Source organism: Ursus americanus, chromosome 2 (assembly GCF_024610735.1).
Source record: "Ursus americanus isolate L20-20 chromosome 2, mUrsAme1.1.p, whole genome shotgun sequence".
NCBI classification, from domain to species: Eukaryota; Metazoa; Chordata; class Mammalia; order Carnivora; family Ursidae; genus Ursus; species Ursus americanus.
The window spans coordinates 102,871,102-102,888,250 of NC_142128.1; the positions used below are offsets into that span (position 1 = coordinate 102,871,102).

General features: G+C 49.4%; 1 protein-coding gene across 1 annotated transcript in view; it reads right to left on the reverse strand.

The window, feature by feature from the left end:
* The window catches only part of KIF26B (kinesin family member 26B), a 422,711-nt gene extending 410,635 nt beyond the window's left edge, over window positions 1–12,076 (reverse strand). The window contains exons 1-2 of the mRNA XM_045796283.2: window positions 10,873–12,076; window positions 9,640–10,041 (exon numbers count right to left, since the gene is read on the reverse strand). Coding sequence (XP_045652239.1) covers window positions 9,640–10,041; window positions 10,873–10,935 — 465 coding nt within the window. The 5' untranslated portion in view covers window positions 10,936–12,076. The remainder of the gene's footprint in view (window positions 1–9,639; window positions 10,042–10,872) is intronic.
* Between the last annotated feature and the right edge of the window lie 5,073 nt (window positions 12,077–17,149).

Below are 17,149 nucleotides of genomic sequence, written 5' to 3' on the forward strand. Positions count from 1 at the left end.
GCCTATAACACTTAAGATATATTTAGATATAGTTCTGCTAATCAAAAGAATTCACTCTACCCCAGAGCCTTCTGATATGTTAACCCCCACGGCAGCACAGGAATATCGACCCTTTCTGGGTAAGAGTTTACAAGAACGCTCGGAGAGCTGAAACATGTGCGGGAAATACCGCTGGGGGGGCGGGTCTCTATTTCCAGACTTCTCCACAAGGTCTGGTCGGAATCGATGCGATAGGATCAGCAAAACATAACTGCAAAGAAAACCGTCTGCGAAAGACAACACTGGATGGGAAGGCAGATAAGCCCAAATTCCTGGTGCTGCCCAGATCGGCAACATCGCCTGCGCCCCCACTGGGAGAAGTGTGCTCTCCACTCGGGAGTGAGAATGCTAAACACGGCGTCTGCCAAGCTCCCTGGAGGGCCTCTGAGACGGGCAGGGCTCGAAGAAGGGATTTCCATCTGTGACAAGGAATCTCACTCCATATTCATGGCATCTCAACGAAAAGGAGTGGCTGTTTTCATCAACTGAGCTCTCCCAAATTTTTTGTGCAGTCACTCTACAAAGGAATGAATGAGCGCGTTATCTGCTTGGAGGTGAAGACATAGAAAAGGAGATGAGCTCATTGGCTCCATATTCTCTGACTGCTGCTTTTGCATTTTGCTGTCAGACCTCCAGCAAGAGGAAGGAAGGAAGGAAGGAAGGAAGGAAGGAAGGAAGGAAGGAAGGAAGGAAGGAAGGAAGGAAGGAAGGAAGGAAGGAAGGAAGGGGAGAAGAGGGAGGAGTGGGGGGAGGGCGGAAGGAAGCAGGGTTTTCATAAAACTTACCTTCCTAGAGAAAGTCATTGGAATAAAAACAGAAAGTGAAGGCTGAATATTATCTCACCTGTTTCACAGACCCTCATAACAACCCCGGTGGGATCCTATCACCACCACCACTGAAAGAAGGAGCATGACTGAGTTCAGAGAGGCTGTGCCCAAGGTCGCACACACTTAGTGACATAACCTGATTTTGCACCCTAGTTTGCTGACCCCAGATCTTCCTTTTTAAGGTCCTAAGAGCCTCAAAAGTGGATCTCTCTTAACCTCTTAGTGTCGTCCATGACTCAAATGCTACCTCCGATGCCCTCGCCTCTCCACCCACTCCTGGACACACGGTCATTGCCTGCCTTCCTCCTCCTTCTAACAAAGATCCCCAGTGATCTCTGATTTACAGAATCAAGGGAAACCCCCCCCCCTTACCTCCTGGATCTCTCTGAGCTATCTGAACTTTGCCTCCCTCTGAAGCTTGCTCCTCTCTGCTTCCGTGACTCCACTTTCTCCTAGTTTCCTCCCCTTCTCCTGGCTTCTCCTGGTCTTCTCTCCCTGGCTCCTCAGGCTGCCTGGCCTTCAATGTCCCTGGTCCCACAGCTCCACGCTCTGCTCGCTGCCCACAGCCTTACTCTACAGAGAGAGCTCACCCTCCGGGGATCCGCCACCCTCTCCATGCCAACATCCGCCAGACCCACATCTCCAGCTCTGAATCCCACGGGGACCCACCAGAACATTCCACTTCAAGCCCTACAGGGCCCAGACAATTTTATTACCCACAACCATCTTCGTAAATCAGACCCACAAGAACGCAAGCCCTATCCCCTCCCGTACTCTCCATCTCAATTAATGGAGAGCGTGTCTTGCTTGTCCTGGCCTGAAATCGGGGAGAGCCCTCATCCTTCTCCTCTCCCTCTGCCCCATACCCCCATGGGTTTTCTACATACAATATCCGTCTGGTCCAAGCTGCCACCCCTTAGCTCAGGCCTGCATCCTCCATCCCCCAGGGCATGGTGAGGGGCCTGCTCATGGGCTCCCCAACACTGCTCTTCAACCCACCTTCCCCCCACTGTCACGGCAACCTGTCATAACTGCATATCTGATCACCTCGTTGCCTTCCCCAGCACCCATCAACAGCTGCCCAGGGCCTACAGGGTCCTAGGAGACTCTCCAGCTGCAACGCCACTCATCCTAACCCCGGCCACCTTCCCAGTGCGTCGCTCACCCATGCACACGCTGCGCTATGGTAACTTGCATCCCTGCATCTCCCCAGAGGGTACTGAGCGTGCACAACCTTCTTGTGCGTTTGTCTGCCGTTCCCTCCGGCTGGATGCCGATGCTGCCCTGCGCACCATGAGCCGAACTCCCAGCGACGTGCTGAAGGAGCTCTGGCCTCCCCTCTGCTCCCTGGCAGCCCGCCTGGCCTGTGGTCCAGCACTTCCAGCACTGTTCTCCAACTCCAGCTCCTTGTTGGTTTCTAAACTAGACTGGGAGTTGCTCCAGGGCAGGAATTTTCATCTTTTTTGTACCCTGGTTACAACGTGGCAGAGCACTGCAGCTCATACACGAGCAGGAATCAAAAATGCTTCTGGGCATATGAATACGACAGCAAAGACAGTAAATAAAATACTAACACAACCAATCCACAGCATATTTTTAAAAATACATTGTGACCAAGTGGAGTTTATCATGGGAATGTGAGAATGGCTCATTATTAGGAAATCAGCAATAATTCACAATATTAATAGATCTAAGGAGAAAAATCATATGATCATCTCCCGAAAGACTGAAAACATATTTGGCAAAACATTATACCCTGATTAAAAACACGAAATAAAATAGGAATTGATGGATACTTCCTTAATTCGTAAAACTTATATGCACACCTCAGTCCAAAAGCCGACATCTTCCTTAATGGGGAAAACCGTTCACGTGTCAACTATACCAACACCATTGAACACGGTAAAGGAGGCATGAATCAAGGTGACAAAGAAGAGAAAACCATTAAAGGAATAAGAATAGCAAAGGAAAAGAGTAATGATATCTCTACTTGTATCAGATAAATTCTTTCGGAAATTTCAATTTCAAAAATTCTTTTTGGAGATTTCAAGAGTACCAATTTTAAAACTAATGAACACATTAATAGAATTTAATAAATAGGCTATAAAGTTAATATATAAATCAACATCCTTCTTATATACAAACAGTTATCAGTTAGAAGATGAAAGTGAAGAGCTCATTTACAATAGCAATAAAAGATACAGTGCCTAAGAGTAAATTTAACAAGAAATGCACAAAGTCTACAGGAGAAAAACCCTTGAAAATTGCTAAAAAGTAGATTTGTTCGAATGAAGTAACATTCCACACGCTTGGGAAAGATTCAACATCATAAAGATGCCCAATGTCCCCCAGGTTAACATATAAATTTAACATGGTTCCAATTAAAATAATTATTTTCTGGAGTTAGGCAAGTTGATTCTAAAGTTCATATGGGAAAACAGGAAGAATAACCAGGAAACTCCCAGAAAGGAAAGCAGTTTAGGAGAGGGAGGGCTAGCCCTACCAAATATTAAAGCTTACTACAAAGATTCTGTACTTAAGATAGTGTGGGGGCGCCTGGGTGGCTCAGCTGGTTGGGCTTCCAACTTGGTTCTGGCTCAGGTCGGGATCTCGAGGTGGTGGGACTGAGCCCCACATCAGGCTCCACACTCATCACGGAGTCTGCTTCCGATTCTCTCTCCCTCTCCCTCCCCTCTCTACCCTCCCCCCAACGCATGCACATGCACTCTCTCTCTAAAGTAAATAAAGATCTAAAAAAATAAAATAGTGTGGAACTGGCACATGACGAGACAGATAAATAGCACATAGCAGAAGGTCCAGAGATAGACCCAAGTCCAACTGAAAAGTTGGTTTATGATAATGATGGTATCTCAGCTCAGTGGGGGGAAGATGGATGTTTTAATAAAGGGTCTGGTGACAACTACAGACATTTAGAAAAAAAATAAAATTGATATGTACCTTTCATTATACATAACTTCCCAGTGGATCAGACATCTAAATATTTAAAAGGAAGCCATAAAAATACTCAAAGAAAACAGAGGGAAGTCCTTTGAAACCTAGAAGTGATAGGCAGACAGCCTTTGTAATCATGACTTGAAATCCAATTTTCTTAGATGGGTTCTGGGGCATCCCAAAGAGGGCAGTAAGCAGGATGATGGATAAAAACTGATTCAGTATTTTTATAATCTTTTTTTTTAAGTAGGCTCCACACCCAGCGTGGAGCCCAACACAGGGCTTGAACTCACAACCCTAAGATCAAGAACTGAGCTGAGATCAAGAGTTGGACACCTAATCGACTGAGCCACGGAGGTACCCTTTGACAAACATTTTTAACGTAATTTAGGAATACGGGTTTATTCCCTGGCCTTTGGCACCTATTCAAATACGCTCTACGAGATTTGGGACTGGTGCACGTAGGTATGATAGATGGCGGGGACACATCGAAACCTGCTTCTTTGCCACAGTAAGCCCATACAGGACGTTATTAAAAAAAAAAGAGTTAAAGAAAAGCTGCTGTGGTCAGCCCATGGCTCAAGACACTAAAAAGGAAATCAGTTTGGATCCCTGAAAAGAGACCGGGAACCCTGACAGACAGACGCCAGCCAACTTGCAACCTTTGCCAGGACGAAACAGAGCTGAAGTCTGGTAGCCCTACGGACCTGGCACCAAGACATTCCCCTGGAGGACTCTTCCCCTTAGGAGGTCAGCGCAGGGTCCCCCACCCCAACAGTGGTTTCCAGAAAGGGCAGGCAACAGAGGAGTCTCAAGTGAGTGAATAGAAAGATGAGAAAGTTCCTTTCTCCCTGTGTTACATTCCAGCCAAGAAAATCACTCAGCTCACCATCCTGACATTTTTTCCCACCCCCTCCCCAAAAGTGATGCTACCCTCTGTGAGCCCAGGAAAAAATAATCCTAACTCTCTCTCTCAAGGTGGAGGGGGGGGTGGTCTCCCACTCACGCAGTTATCCTAACGTGACCCAAAGGGCTTTGGGGTGGAAAGCTTCCTTGGGTTTCTCTGTTCCTTATGTCTTTACGCATGCTTCCTTTTCGTGACCTGAACCATATCAATCACGTGGAATTCCCAGGTAGAGAAACCGGGATCATCTTCACTTTGCTACAGGAGATCTAATGCATGGGGGGGGGGGGGCATCTCCAAGTACGGTGCCCAGCACGTACTAAGGCCAATACCTGCTAGCCATTTATAGTCATCTTCATTACCACCACCATTACGATTAGCTGATGAATGGCGCGATCTGTGAGATGCCAAAGAGCAACTCACATTGCCTAAATTTTATTGACGTAAAACTTCCAGATGCTAACAAATTACTAGCCTCAGCCATTTAAGAATCACATTTCTAATGCAATAATCCTATCTGCGATGCGTGTGGAAGACATTACTACAGCCCAGGGATTTTTACAAAGTGAATTAAGTCACTATAAAAACTGACCATGTTGGTTCACGATTAAAAGTCTGGTGGAATGAAATGCCATCATTCCATGGCTTGCTAAGCCCAAAGGAAGAGATTACCACTCACGTGTCTCTACTGGGAATGTTTTTAGAATCCCTAAAATGTTTCTGAAATGTTCTCATTACTGATTTTATCTATTAGCTGATCTTGCATCGAAAATATTTCTGAAACAGAAAAGATTCAAATAATGTATTCTGAAAATCACCATGTGTTCTTAAAAAGATTTAAGATAAACGGCTCTCATAATTAATAAGCATTTAAAATGCAATATATCTTGTATCTATAAAAAATCATACCATGGCTCCTGGAAGAACTTTTCCATAGAGTTATTTTTTTCGTACCCGTTTCAGAGCTGGGAAAATACAGAAATACACACACACACATATTCCCCAAGTCTAGACTTACTTGGGCTCTGGCTATTTAGAGTCTACGTTTGGTGTTTTTAAACCCCTCTGACACATTCCTTTCTTTCTTCTCTGTGATTCCTGGCCACCCTTCTCAGTGCGGCTGGCTAAGCTTCCTGATATTTCTGGGGCATAAATGGACCCAGAATACCTGACTGAGAAAAAATCAGATAAGAATGTTCTGGACCTTTTTTTTTTTTTTTTTTTACATAAAAGATTTTCTTGTATTGATATGGAAATGAACAGATGCCTGAGACCCATCTCCAACCTGGAACATTTCTGCCCACTCCAGGGAATTCTTTGGGCTGATGTTTCTTAGGGCTTACACTGTCAATTCAAAAGTTCTGCTATCAGGATGATCGAGGATAGCCCCGAAATGGGAGATTCGTTCCTTGGCCCTTATTTCTGCTTGGTGCCTTGACTGTGTGTAAAACAGGGAAGACACTCACGCCAGTGGGTCCGAAATGGTTTTATATTTACACATTGGAACGCTACCATGGGCAAAAGGACTGTGTTTACTGCAAATCCCAACACTTTACAAATCAACATTCTTTTATTTGACCCTTCTACTTACCAGTCCTAGAAAAAGACTTGATATAAACCCAGTGGGTACTTTTTTTTATCGACGGAGGTAATAAAAGTCAATCCAAATGCTTTACACTCTGCCACCAGGCACAGGTCTTTACTCACCCAGGTAAGCTGTTATTTGAAGGGACAAATCCAGAGTATCAACAGATGCGCGAGCTCACAGGTGCCACTGCTACACTCCAGATTCCGTGCTATTCCTCAATCTGCCTCCACTCCCTGCCTCTTTCCAGAAACCTCACACTCAATGCACGGAAAACCAAACCCATTATCGCTCTTCCCTCTGAGCCACTCCCAAAATGCATCTCCTCCTGTTTCCTGCCTCAGTTAACACCATCCCCACCCGGCACAGTTACCTGACCTAGATATCTCTAGGAGTCCTGCTGCCTTTTGCCCTGAAGCCTGGGTCTCCTGCAGTCACGTGACTCCTAAGAGCACTCAGAATAGGGCGGTCACTCCTCAGGCCACCAGAGCCACTGTCTAACTGCTGGGACCGGCCAGACACCCCCAATGGGCTCGCCAGCCCTTCACGTCCTCTCCTTAACCAACTGGGGGAAGACAAAACTGGGGGGATTCAATAGGGCTTGCTACCTACAAATGAGCGCCTGGTGAGGACTCCTACAGCTGTACGATATTTGGAAAATGTACTGATGAAATTAGAAACCGAGAGTGGATAATGTTTTATGAGAAAACCTCTAACTCTATAAAACATAAATCTAAAAGGATCTCGGCTAATTAATAATCATCAACAACCCCACATCTTTCTCCAAAGAAACTTATAAATACGGACAAAAATGGATCTACTCAAGGTCACAAAATACATCAGCAGTGGAGAAAGAACTAAAACCAAAACCATCCTAAAATCGTAAGATTCCCGGATGTGCCATTCTGCCTCTGACTTCTAAATATCCACCTAGGAGACTTTTAATACCGCCTAGAAGGGTTTAGTACTCCGTTTAAGAAAATATTTCCCAAATACCGTTAAGTGTCTTAAGTGAATTACAATGATTTTTTTTTTTCTAATTATTCCTCAAGAACATGCCTTTATCTTCTAGACTCTAACCCTCCAGGGCAAAGTGCATGATGGAGTCACACTGGCATCTCTTGGGCTAATGAAACTTAACTCTTTTGGTGCCTGAGGGCTACAGAGGTCCAGAGCTTGCGCATAAATCCAGCCCTGGGAAGAAGGTCCATGGGCCTCCATCCATCATGCTCAAGAGAACACAGCATGTGTTTCCTTAAAGTACTGCAGGCTTTAAAAGGGGAATGGAAATTGTACCTCATCTGAGGGTACCGATGCTTTAAAAAGAAGGGGGGAAAAGCGGAACTTTTATTATTATTATTCCGAGAGACACGCGGAAGATTTGTAGTTAAAATTGAGGCCCCGTACCTCATGACGAACACTGAAGCAATCTGGCTAAGCCTTGTGCACCCTGGCAACTGTGGCACTGGGTGATACCGATGTGTGCCTGCAAGTGATTCCGTGTGACTCTCCCCACGACTGACCACCCTCCCGCAGACATGCCTGGGCAACTTCAAGTTGGTGCAGAGCACTGAGGTTCAGAGATCCCTCATCAGTCCCCCAGGGTCACTTTAATTTCATCACGTAAAGAAAATTGGCAAATATATTGAATTGCCTCCTGTAACACCGGGAATGGATTTTCCAGGTGCTTCCAACAAAACCCCAATCGGCTTTGCCACCTGAGTCCACAAGGCAGGAGGAATGCGTTTGAATCTCAAACATTTGTTTCTTCTTCCTATAGGTTTCCTTGCCCTCCTCCATTTGAATGAAAAGAGTAGATTTTGATTTACCTTTGCACACAGGAGCACTCAACAACAACAGCAACAAGCTCTTATAAGAACAGGTCCTCAAGAATGTTCTAGAATGCTTTGGTAGATTGCAACTTACTAGGATTGCCACCTATCAGATGATACCTTTAAGAACCAAGGCTTTTCAACATTTAGCAGACTGTCTAGTCTAGTTGTACCATCTCACAGCGCCCCACGCTCTTCCTCTCAAGCACTCACGGCAAATGGGAACAAATTACGAATTGTGCATTTTGTGGTCAACGTTTGTATCCCCTATTAGAATATAAGCTCCATGTGGACAAGGACTGTAGATACCGGTTATTTCGTTGCTGTGCCTGACACAGTGCCCTGAATGCCACAGGAAATCAGAGACTAAATTGATAAATGATCAAAAGAGGAAATAAATGTGTGAGTGATGTAGTGTTAAATTGGAGAATATAGAATGCAAGTAGGAAATAAGCTTTTAGATTTCCTGAGATTGTTCTCGGGGAGTCTGGACAGAGTTACTATCAAACTACAAAAATGGCATCCTGACAACAATCCACAAGTTAATTATTCTTGAGATAAATTTGGGATTCATAAAACCAATTCTCTGGGTGGTAATCTTCCACACGTAAAATTTTCACAACTTCTGTGGGTATTTGTTTAATTTAACCCTTGCCTATGAAAACATTCATGTGTATGAATTTGGATAAGCCGATGAGGCAAGCAGATGCAGTTGCTGCTAAATTTCACGACTCAAAATCACAGTATTTCATTTCAGAAGTCACAGAAATATAAATCAGAAAATGCCACTGAGCAGTGTCAGAAACCCCCACAGCTATGCACTCTGTTTTCTCAATATTTCTCTCCAACCACTGATAAAAACTCTTTGAAGTGGAAGAGTAAATATTGTCGTTTGATAGTACTTGGACCCAACAGTGCAAACACAATTGCATTGTGTTCCACTCCGGGGGCTACCCGCACACACCACGCCGCAGCGTTGCCATGGAGGGGCGGCCGTGCTCCGCGCTGGAGCAGCCGCGAGGTAGCCCCGCTCCCGGGTGCTCCCACCCCTAATCGTCCTCCCGCGGACATGCCGGCTCGCTTTTCCCACTCCCACGGGCCTGTTCGGAAGGATCACGGGTGGCGCTGGGGAGGGGACTCCATGGCGCCGGCCAGCAGGGCCCGTGCGACGCAGAGATGAAGCCCCCGAGAGCAGGTGCCGGCTGTCCCTGGTCCTGCCGTCCCGCAACGGCTGGCAGCGCGCGGGCACAGGGTTTGCGGGGAGGGCGCCCCGCGCAGGTCCAACAGCAGGTCCCGGCCGGTGCAGCGAGCACAGCGGGCTAACCGTTAGGAGTAGAGGGCAGCGGGACGGATGAGCTGGCGTATACCCAGTGGGCGGAGAGGCCTGCGCGCACCTCCCGGATCCGTGCCCCGGGGCCGCCTGGCGAGGGCTCCCCCCACCCCGGGCCCCTCCGGGCGCCGCCCGCCCAGGCCTCCTCCGCCTGCCCCGCGTGGGCTCACCTTGCCGGGGAAGGGCCCCGGGAGGAGCAGCTTCAGCGCCTGCCTCTTCAGCTCCACCAGGCGGGCGTTGCAGTTCTCGCACCAGACGCCGCGGTCCGAGCCGGGGGAGGAGCCGCCGCCGCTGCCCGAGCCCGGGGAGCCGGTGCCGAAGCCCGGCGAGCCGCCCAGGGAGCCCGGCGAGCTGGTGCCGATGCCTGGGGAGGCGGGGCCCGGGGAGCCCGTGAAGGAGCTCGGGGACGAGGTGCCCGAGCCGGGGGACGGGGTCCCCGACGAGCCGAGCGCCGAACCCGCGCCCTCGGGGGTGGGCCTGCTGCCGGCGCGCGACTCCTCGTACGCTTTCCGGTACCAGCTCTCGGGGGAAAAGGGTGCCGCGGGCTTGGTAGGCGAGCAGACTTCATTCACCTGCGGAGGAGACGTGCAGAGTCAGGGGCCGCAGGGCGGCGGACTTCCGCGCCCCCGGGCTGGGCTGGGCCGGGCCGGGGGGGGGGTGCCCTCCCGCAGGCTGGGGATCCGCGCGCCGCCGAGGGCCCGGCCGAGCGCCAAGGGGCGCGCGTTCGGGACCGCTCCGAACCCTGCGGCCGAATCTGCCTACATCTGCCCCGTTAATCGTCCTTTAGTGGGTTCCGGCTTCCCGGGCGCCGGCGGACTCCTCCCCGGGTCGGGAGGAGAGGGCCCGCTCAGGGGCTTCCCAGGGTTTCTGCAGCGGGACCCATACAGTCAGCGCCCCGCGCTTTTTAACCCGACACCCATCCCAGAAAAAGCCCAAGTTCAAGATGCTGGAAGACGCTATGCTGGGGGCGGGGGTGGGGTGGGGGGCATCTGGATTTTTATTCATTCGGGGTACAGCCCTCCGGATCCTGAAGGTAAATGCAAGGCTCTCCCGGCTCCAGGGCAATGACCCCGAGGAACGGCAGCAAATTCATGGACACCACCCTCCCATTTGGCTTAACTCTGCCTGGAAGTGCACCAATGCCGCAAAAGTTAGGGGTGCGGGGACCGCCAGGAACGCGAGGACTGAGAAAATTGCGAGGGCCAGGCGAGTGTGCGGACGTCCTCGCCGGCGGACCCGCCTGCGTGCACGCACGCCCAGCCCGCCCGGCGGAGGCGCCTCTGCAGCGGCAGGAGAGCTCTGGGTCGCCCTGAGGGGCCGCCCGGCGCCGGGAAAGGGGGACTCCGGCCGGGGGGCGGGGGGGCCCGGTAACTCGCCTCCGCATTGTACCGGTCACAACTTACCCCGTATTTCTTGCCCCTGCTGGAGACCGCCAGCCTCTCTTTATTCCCAGCTACCGAATTCATGGTGGCTTTTCCAGAGGAGAGTGTCTCAATGTTCCACCAACGCTACATGCAAAAGGTCTTCCAACCCAGAAGGGTCCCCCCGTTGTCGGGGGCTGCCTCTTGGACCTCAAGTCAAGGTTTCTTACTTGGGGGTGGGGGCGAGAATCAGAGCAAATGCAGCCCAGAAGTAATAGCACTAATTTGCAGAACGGGTTGGAGTGGCTGGTTTATTCTTCTCTTCGAATAATGCTTTTCCTCATCCTCTTCTGCCTCCTCCAGTCACACGTTCTCTTTTCACGGTCACAACCAGGTAATTGGCATTTTCCTCAGCCAAGTGGGTCCGTTTGCCTCCACGAGGGGAGCGAGGAGGGCAGCCAGGCACACGCCGCTGCGGAGAAGGTGGGCGAGCCCTCGCCGCGCCTCGCCTCCCGCCGGCGAGCCGGCGCTGGGAACTTGCCTCCTTCACGGAGCTCGGTAACTGAGTTCAAAGAAATTCTCCCAAAATATAAAGATCCAGACTCGGGGAGGAGCCTCGGCGTGTCGCGGAGCCAATATCCGCCAGCCCGCTCGGCCTGACAGTTGCGCGAGCGCAGGGAGAGGCGGCTCGGCGTGGCCCGGGCGCCGCGGCGGTCAGCGCGCGCGTGTGCGCCCCGGCTCAGCGCGGAGCCTCGGGAACAGCCGCCCCGCCGCCCGGGAGCCCGCCGTCTGGCTGCCGCCGCCGCGCCGGCCGGGATCCATTTTATGTTGCGGCGCGCCCGCCTGACAGCGCGAGGCGAGCGCCGGGGGGGGGGGCGGGGGTCGTAAATCTCGCCCCTTGCGGCGAAGTTACTGGAGAGCGGCCCGCGGCCAGGGCCCCAATGAAACGCCACTGCGCGAGCCTGGCGCGGAGGGGCAGCGCCAAGCGAAAGGGCTGGACCGAAATGCGCCCGAGCCTCCCCGCCCCCAAGTTCTTTCTCTTCCTGGCAAGGCTTGCAGTTCTGCCTTTGAAACGCCGTGTAAAAGGGACTGAGTCACAAACAAGTCCACAAACATGCCGGGTCCTCCCCCCGCCCTTTGTTCTCCTAGACCTGCCCGGCAAACCTTTTCTGGAATCGCTCTACCAACCCCCGGCCGGCCGGGGGCGGGGGGAGGGGGCACCCACCCAGCCACAGCCAGAGGACCCCGGGCCTTCGCCCGCCCACCCCGCCCCGCGAGCCCCAAGCTGGGACGTGCCGAGCCGCCCGGGGCTGGCCCAGGTGAGCCCGGGATCAGGCTGGCCGCCACCGGGCAGGGGAAACTGAGGGATTCTCCGCGGTGCACACGCGCAGCGCGGGCCGCGCGGGCCTGGAAAGGGGGTGTGTGCGGGCTGACCTCGCCTCGCCGCTCCCCGGTCCGTCCCCTCGGCACCCCTCTTTCCCTTTCTTCCCGCGCCTAGGGCCTGCGGAGCCCCGGGAGCACCCCGCCACCGCCCCTGTCCGACCGCCCCGCCACCCCCGGCGCAGCGCCCGGGAGTGCAGGAAACCGGCATATGCCAGGCTCCACACGTGGCTGCTCCGGGGTATCATTTTTCATTTCCCGAGAGGACATTTCTCCTGGTGAGCCGGCAGGTCTGTTTTGTTGTGACCTTTAATTAACACCCCGCGAGACGCCTCGAGAAGGACCGGCCCAGTACGGGGATCACGTGAGGTGTAATGGCATCTCCGCGCCCGGGGACACCGGCCTGGGGGTGGCCGAGGGCGCAAAACACGTTTGGGGCTTTCCAGTCGCTGGCTTCCTTCTGAGATAGGGAGGGGGCGGGAAGACAATCTTCTGGGGGTGCTGAAACCCTGGGGCAACGCCCCTCCCGCCTTGCTCGGGGAGAATTCCTTCTGTGCCTCCCTCCCGCTGCCATCCACCCACCGCCCTGCCGCCGCAGCCCTGGCGTGGGAAGATTTCACAGCCACCAAAGCGAGGTAAGAAGGTCAAAATGAAGATGTCGAGAGCAGTGTGGAAGTTTCCATTACGTTCCTGCTTCCAATTTAAAAGCGACCACCTCGAGAGAGGACCTTAGGGGGGCAGGTACGCCTCCAGGCGGCCCACGGCTGCTCGCAGCCACATCTGTATTCCGCGGAGGTGCCGCGGGAAACGGCCTCGCCATTAGCTCGGCGCCGCGCCTCCTCGCAGCAGCAGGGTGCGGCCAGGTGAAACGGACCAGCCCGCGAGGCCGCGGCGGGTGGGGGTGGGGGGAGCTGGGGTGTCGAGGGAGAACTGTTGCGGAGCTGCGAGATTCCGCTTGAAGACGGAGGAGACCGGAGCTGGTCGGCTTTGCATCCCCAAGTAGCTGGGCCCCCCAAGCGTGTTTGGTGAGCTCGGAGCGCCCTCTGTTGTTCACGGTTTCCATCCCGAGGCCGCGCCGGAGAGTTTGGTTCCAGGCTTTTAAAAATGGACCCAACAGTTACAGTGAAATGCGCAAATCTTAAGGGTACGATTCTGTGAATTTTGGTAAATCTAGGCTCCCAGGTAAGCCACCACCTCGGTCAAGGTATATATTTCCGTTCCTGCGCAGAATTCTCTCCTGGCTCTTCCCAGGCCTTTCACTTCGCTCACACACAGCCACTGCTCTGATTTCCATCACCATCGGTTAGTTTTGCCTGATCTTGAACTCTTTATGCATAGAATCCAGGCGGTATGCATTCTTTTGTGTTTGGCTTTTGTCGCTTAATATAAAGTTTCTGAGCTTCATGTTGTTGGGTACGGGTCTGTATTCTGCCTGGACTCTCTTGTTCATTCCTGCCTCTCCTGCCTTGTCTTTGTTAATTGAGTATTTCGGGGGGGGTTCCGCTTTCATCTCTCTCCTGGCCTTTGAGCTCTAATGATTATAATATGCATCTTTAATTTATCATGGGTCACTTAGAGTTCACATTGTGCCACTTTACCTAAAATGTAAGAAACTTGCAAGAGTAAATTCCATTTTACCTCTTTTTGTGCTATTTGGATACATTTTATATCTACATACATTAGAAAACCCACAATACAGTGTTATCAATTTTATTTTAAACAACCTGTTGTCTTTTAGTGAAACTAGAAAATTTTAAACATAGTTTTTTAATTTTTTATTATGTTATGTTAAACATAGTTTTTTTTTTTTCTTTTCTTTTTTGAGAGAGAGAGAGCAAAGGCAGAGGGACAGACGGAGAAGGAAAAAATTGTAAGCAGATTCTTGCTGAGCGTGGAGCCCCACTCAATCTCAGGACCCTGAGACCATTATCTGAGCCAAAAGCAAGAGTTGGACCCTCAATTGACTGAGCCACCCAGGCGCCCCAGCCGTTTTTGCTTCTGATTGGAGATCAACAGTAGTTCAATAGGAATTCTCCCTCTGTTTAATAGGTCCTTTTTCTTTGGATGCTCTGAAGATCTTCCCTTTACTGTTAATTCTCAGCAGTTTGGCTATGATGCTCCTAGATGTGGTTCTCTCTGTACTTATGCTGCTTAAGGTTTGCTGAATTTCTAAGACCTATAAATTAATCTAGAAGTTTTTCACCAAATTTGGGGCTACTTCAGCCATTTTTGTATTCAAATTACTTTCTGCCCCATTCTCTTTCCTCTCCTCTGGGAGACCAACTACATGTATGTTATTGCACTACTCAAATTGTCTCGTAAGTTACTGAGGTGGTTCTATTTATTAACATTATCCTTAGCCTTCAATTCTTCAGTCTGGATAATTTCTGTCATCCTTTATTAAGCTCACCAAGCATTGCTTCTGCTATCTCCACTCTCTGTTAAGAATATCCAGTAAATTCTTCATTTCAGATATTGTACTTTTTAATGCATGCATACACACATACATACATACATATATAGTATCCATTTATCTGCTTCTTTTTCCTTTAAATCCTTGAACACAGGTATTATAACAGTTTTAAATTTCTTGTCTGCTTATTCCAACATCTGGCTCATTTGGGGGTCACTTTCTATGGACTGATTTTTCTCTTGACTCTGAATCCCATCTTCCTATTTCTTTTCATATCTGATATCCAATAAAATTTAACTGTGTGCTGAATACGGCAGACATTACATCATAGAGACGCTAGATTCTGTTATCTTCCTTTGAAGAGTACTGATTTTGTTCTACAATAGGCAGTTAAGCTAGTGGATCACCTTAAACTTGTAGCAACTTGGCTTTATGCTTTGTTAGACCAGATCTGTGTCGGTTGTGGCTTATAATCTAAGAAAAATTCCTTGGTCCTGACTGAGACTTGTTCTTTACCCCTAAAGTGGGGCACTTCTGGGCTTTTAGTAAAAAGCCCAAAGTGTTTCCCAAACCCTCTCGCTTGGGACTTACACTCCATGCTCTGCTCCCCTGTAGCGATAGCAGTGGAAATCAATTCTGTCTTCTTCCAGATGCTGCTTTCCCCTGACTTCCTGTAGCTTTCCCATGTATACAAAATTCAAAAATATCAGCCAAGGACTTGGGGAAAATTGCAGATTTTAGGGCTGCCTCTCTCCTTTCCAAGATTTTCCTTCTCCCTTTCCAGTGACAGCCCTTAACTCCACCAGGTAATGCCTCAAACCAGAAAGACTCCCTCTCTCCCTGAGTTACAGCCACTGTGCCCTACAGATTGGAACAGACCCATATAATCCTTCTCTCAGGGTCTGAACCCTTGACTCCCCTGTGGCCACTGCCTACGTCTAGCCACTCTCCTTGCCTTTAAATAGGCTTGTTGTTGTTGTTATCCAGCTCGTAATTGTTTTCTTTGGGTAATTCAGTTGTATATAAAGTACTCCCTATTTTTAGTCTTAATGGTGGCTTTTTCAAGACCACCTTAGGTTTTTAGAATTCCTGTAGTTTCAAGGATTTTTATTCTGAGTTAGCAGCCTAAAAAGTTAGTCTTTAAAGAATCTAACTATATGTCACTTCTTGGCCTTTTGGCTAAGATCAAGTGTTAAGAGTCTAAATATAGGGGCGCCTGGGTGGCACAGTCGTCAAGCGTCTGCCTTCGGCTCAGGTCATGATGCCAGGGCCTTGGGATTCACATCCAGCTCCATGCTCAGCAGGAAGCCTGCTTCACCCTCTCCCACTCCCCCTGCTTGTGTCCCCTCTCTGCTGTGTCTCTCTCTGTCAAGTAAATAAAATCTTAAAAAAAAAAAAAAAGAGAGAGTGTCTTACCTTTAAAAAAAAAAAAGTCTAACTATAATTTTATTTTCTGTTGGACTGAAGGATTCTAATGATGCAAGTAGTCCCTTCACTGATAGATAGATAGATAGATAGATAGATAGATAGATAGATAGATAGATGATAGACAAATCTATCTATCTATATAGATTTCTTACCTTTTCATTCGAGGACATTAACAGCATTACTTCAAACACACACACACACCTTATTTTAGGAATGAAGAAATTACCTACTGGCTTCTAAAAGCTGAGCCCTTCTATAAACACCAATTCATTTATTCCATTGATATCCTTGGATGAAACAATATTTCCCTGTTAAATGCACGAGTGCAAAGTGCGAAAAAACTAAGGTCTATTACTTGGCTAAAGAAAGGGAAAGGGAAAGAAATTCTTATTCCATATTTCTTGTTGCTTAATTATCAAATGGACGTAACTTCTTTGGGAATGTTTCGTGGGATTTTTAGATTTTACCAGAAAATGCAGTTTAGCTTCCTCATTATTTATATCTCAAGGGCAAGTAGCTCACAAATTTTATAGCTAAAATATATTACGGCACTGTATTTTTGAAAGTCTAAAGGAAAAAATAAAAAATCAGGCTGGCCACTTCTAATTGCTAAGCAGAGGGCAACAGATAACAGGTTCCGCTCCTCTTTAATATTCTTCTTTTGAAATAACTTCCGAAATGGTTCGGGCACAACTACGAGCAGAGCCAGCGGGCTGCCTGCGCGTGCCAGAGGCAGCTGAGTTTCTCCTTGAAAGATAATTAAAGCAGCTTACACTGTCCATGTGGTATCTTGATGAATATTCACACAATATTTGCATTTGATCTACTGGTGTTCTGGGAACCATATGATCATGTGTGGGCTGCCAAAGAGTCATCAGAAGCTGGTCACTTTCATTTGTGTGCTTGGTCTCTACTGTAGTGTCAGAGGACAGTCGTTACCCTGCAGGTGAAGCAAGGCTCTTCTCTCTCGGACTCTCATTTCAATCAGTAATCAATTTACCCTCGTAAATTCCTTTCATGCTAACCTCCAAGTCTGAGTTCAGTCCCAAGTTGACCGTAGATAAAAGTAGAGAAAGAGAAAGGGTGAGAAACAATTTC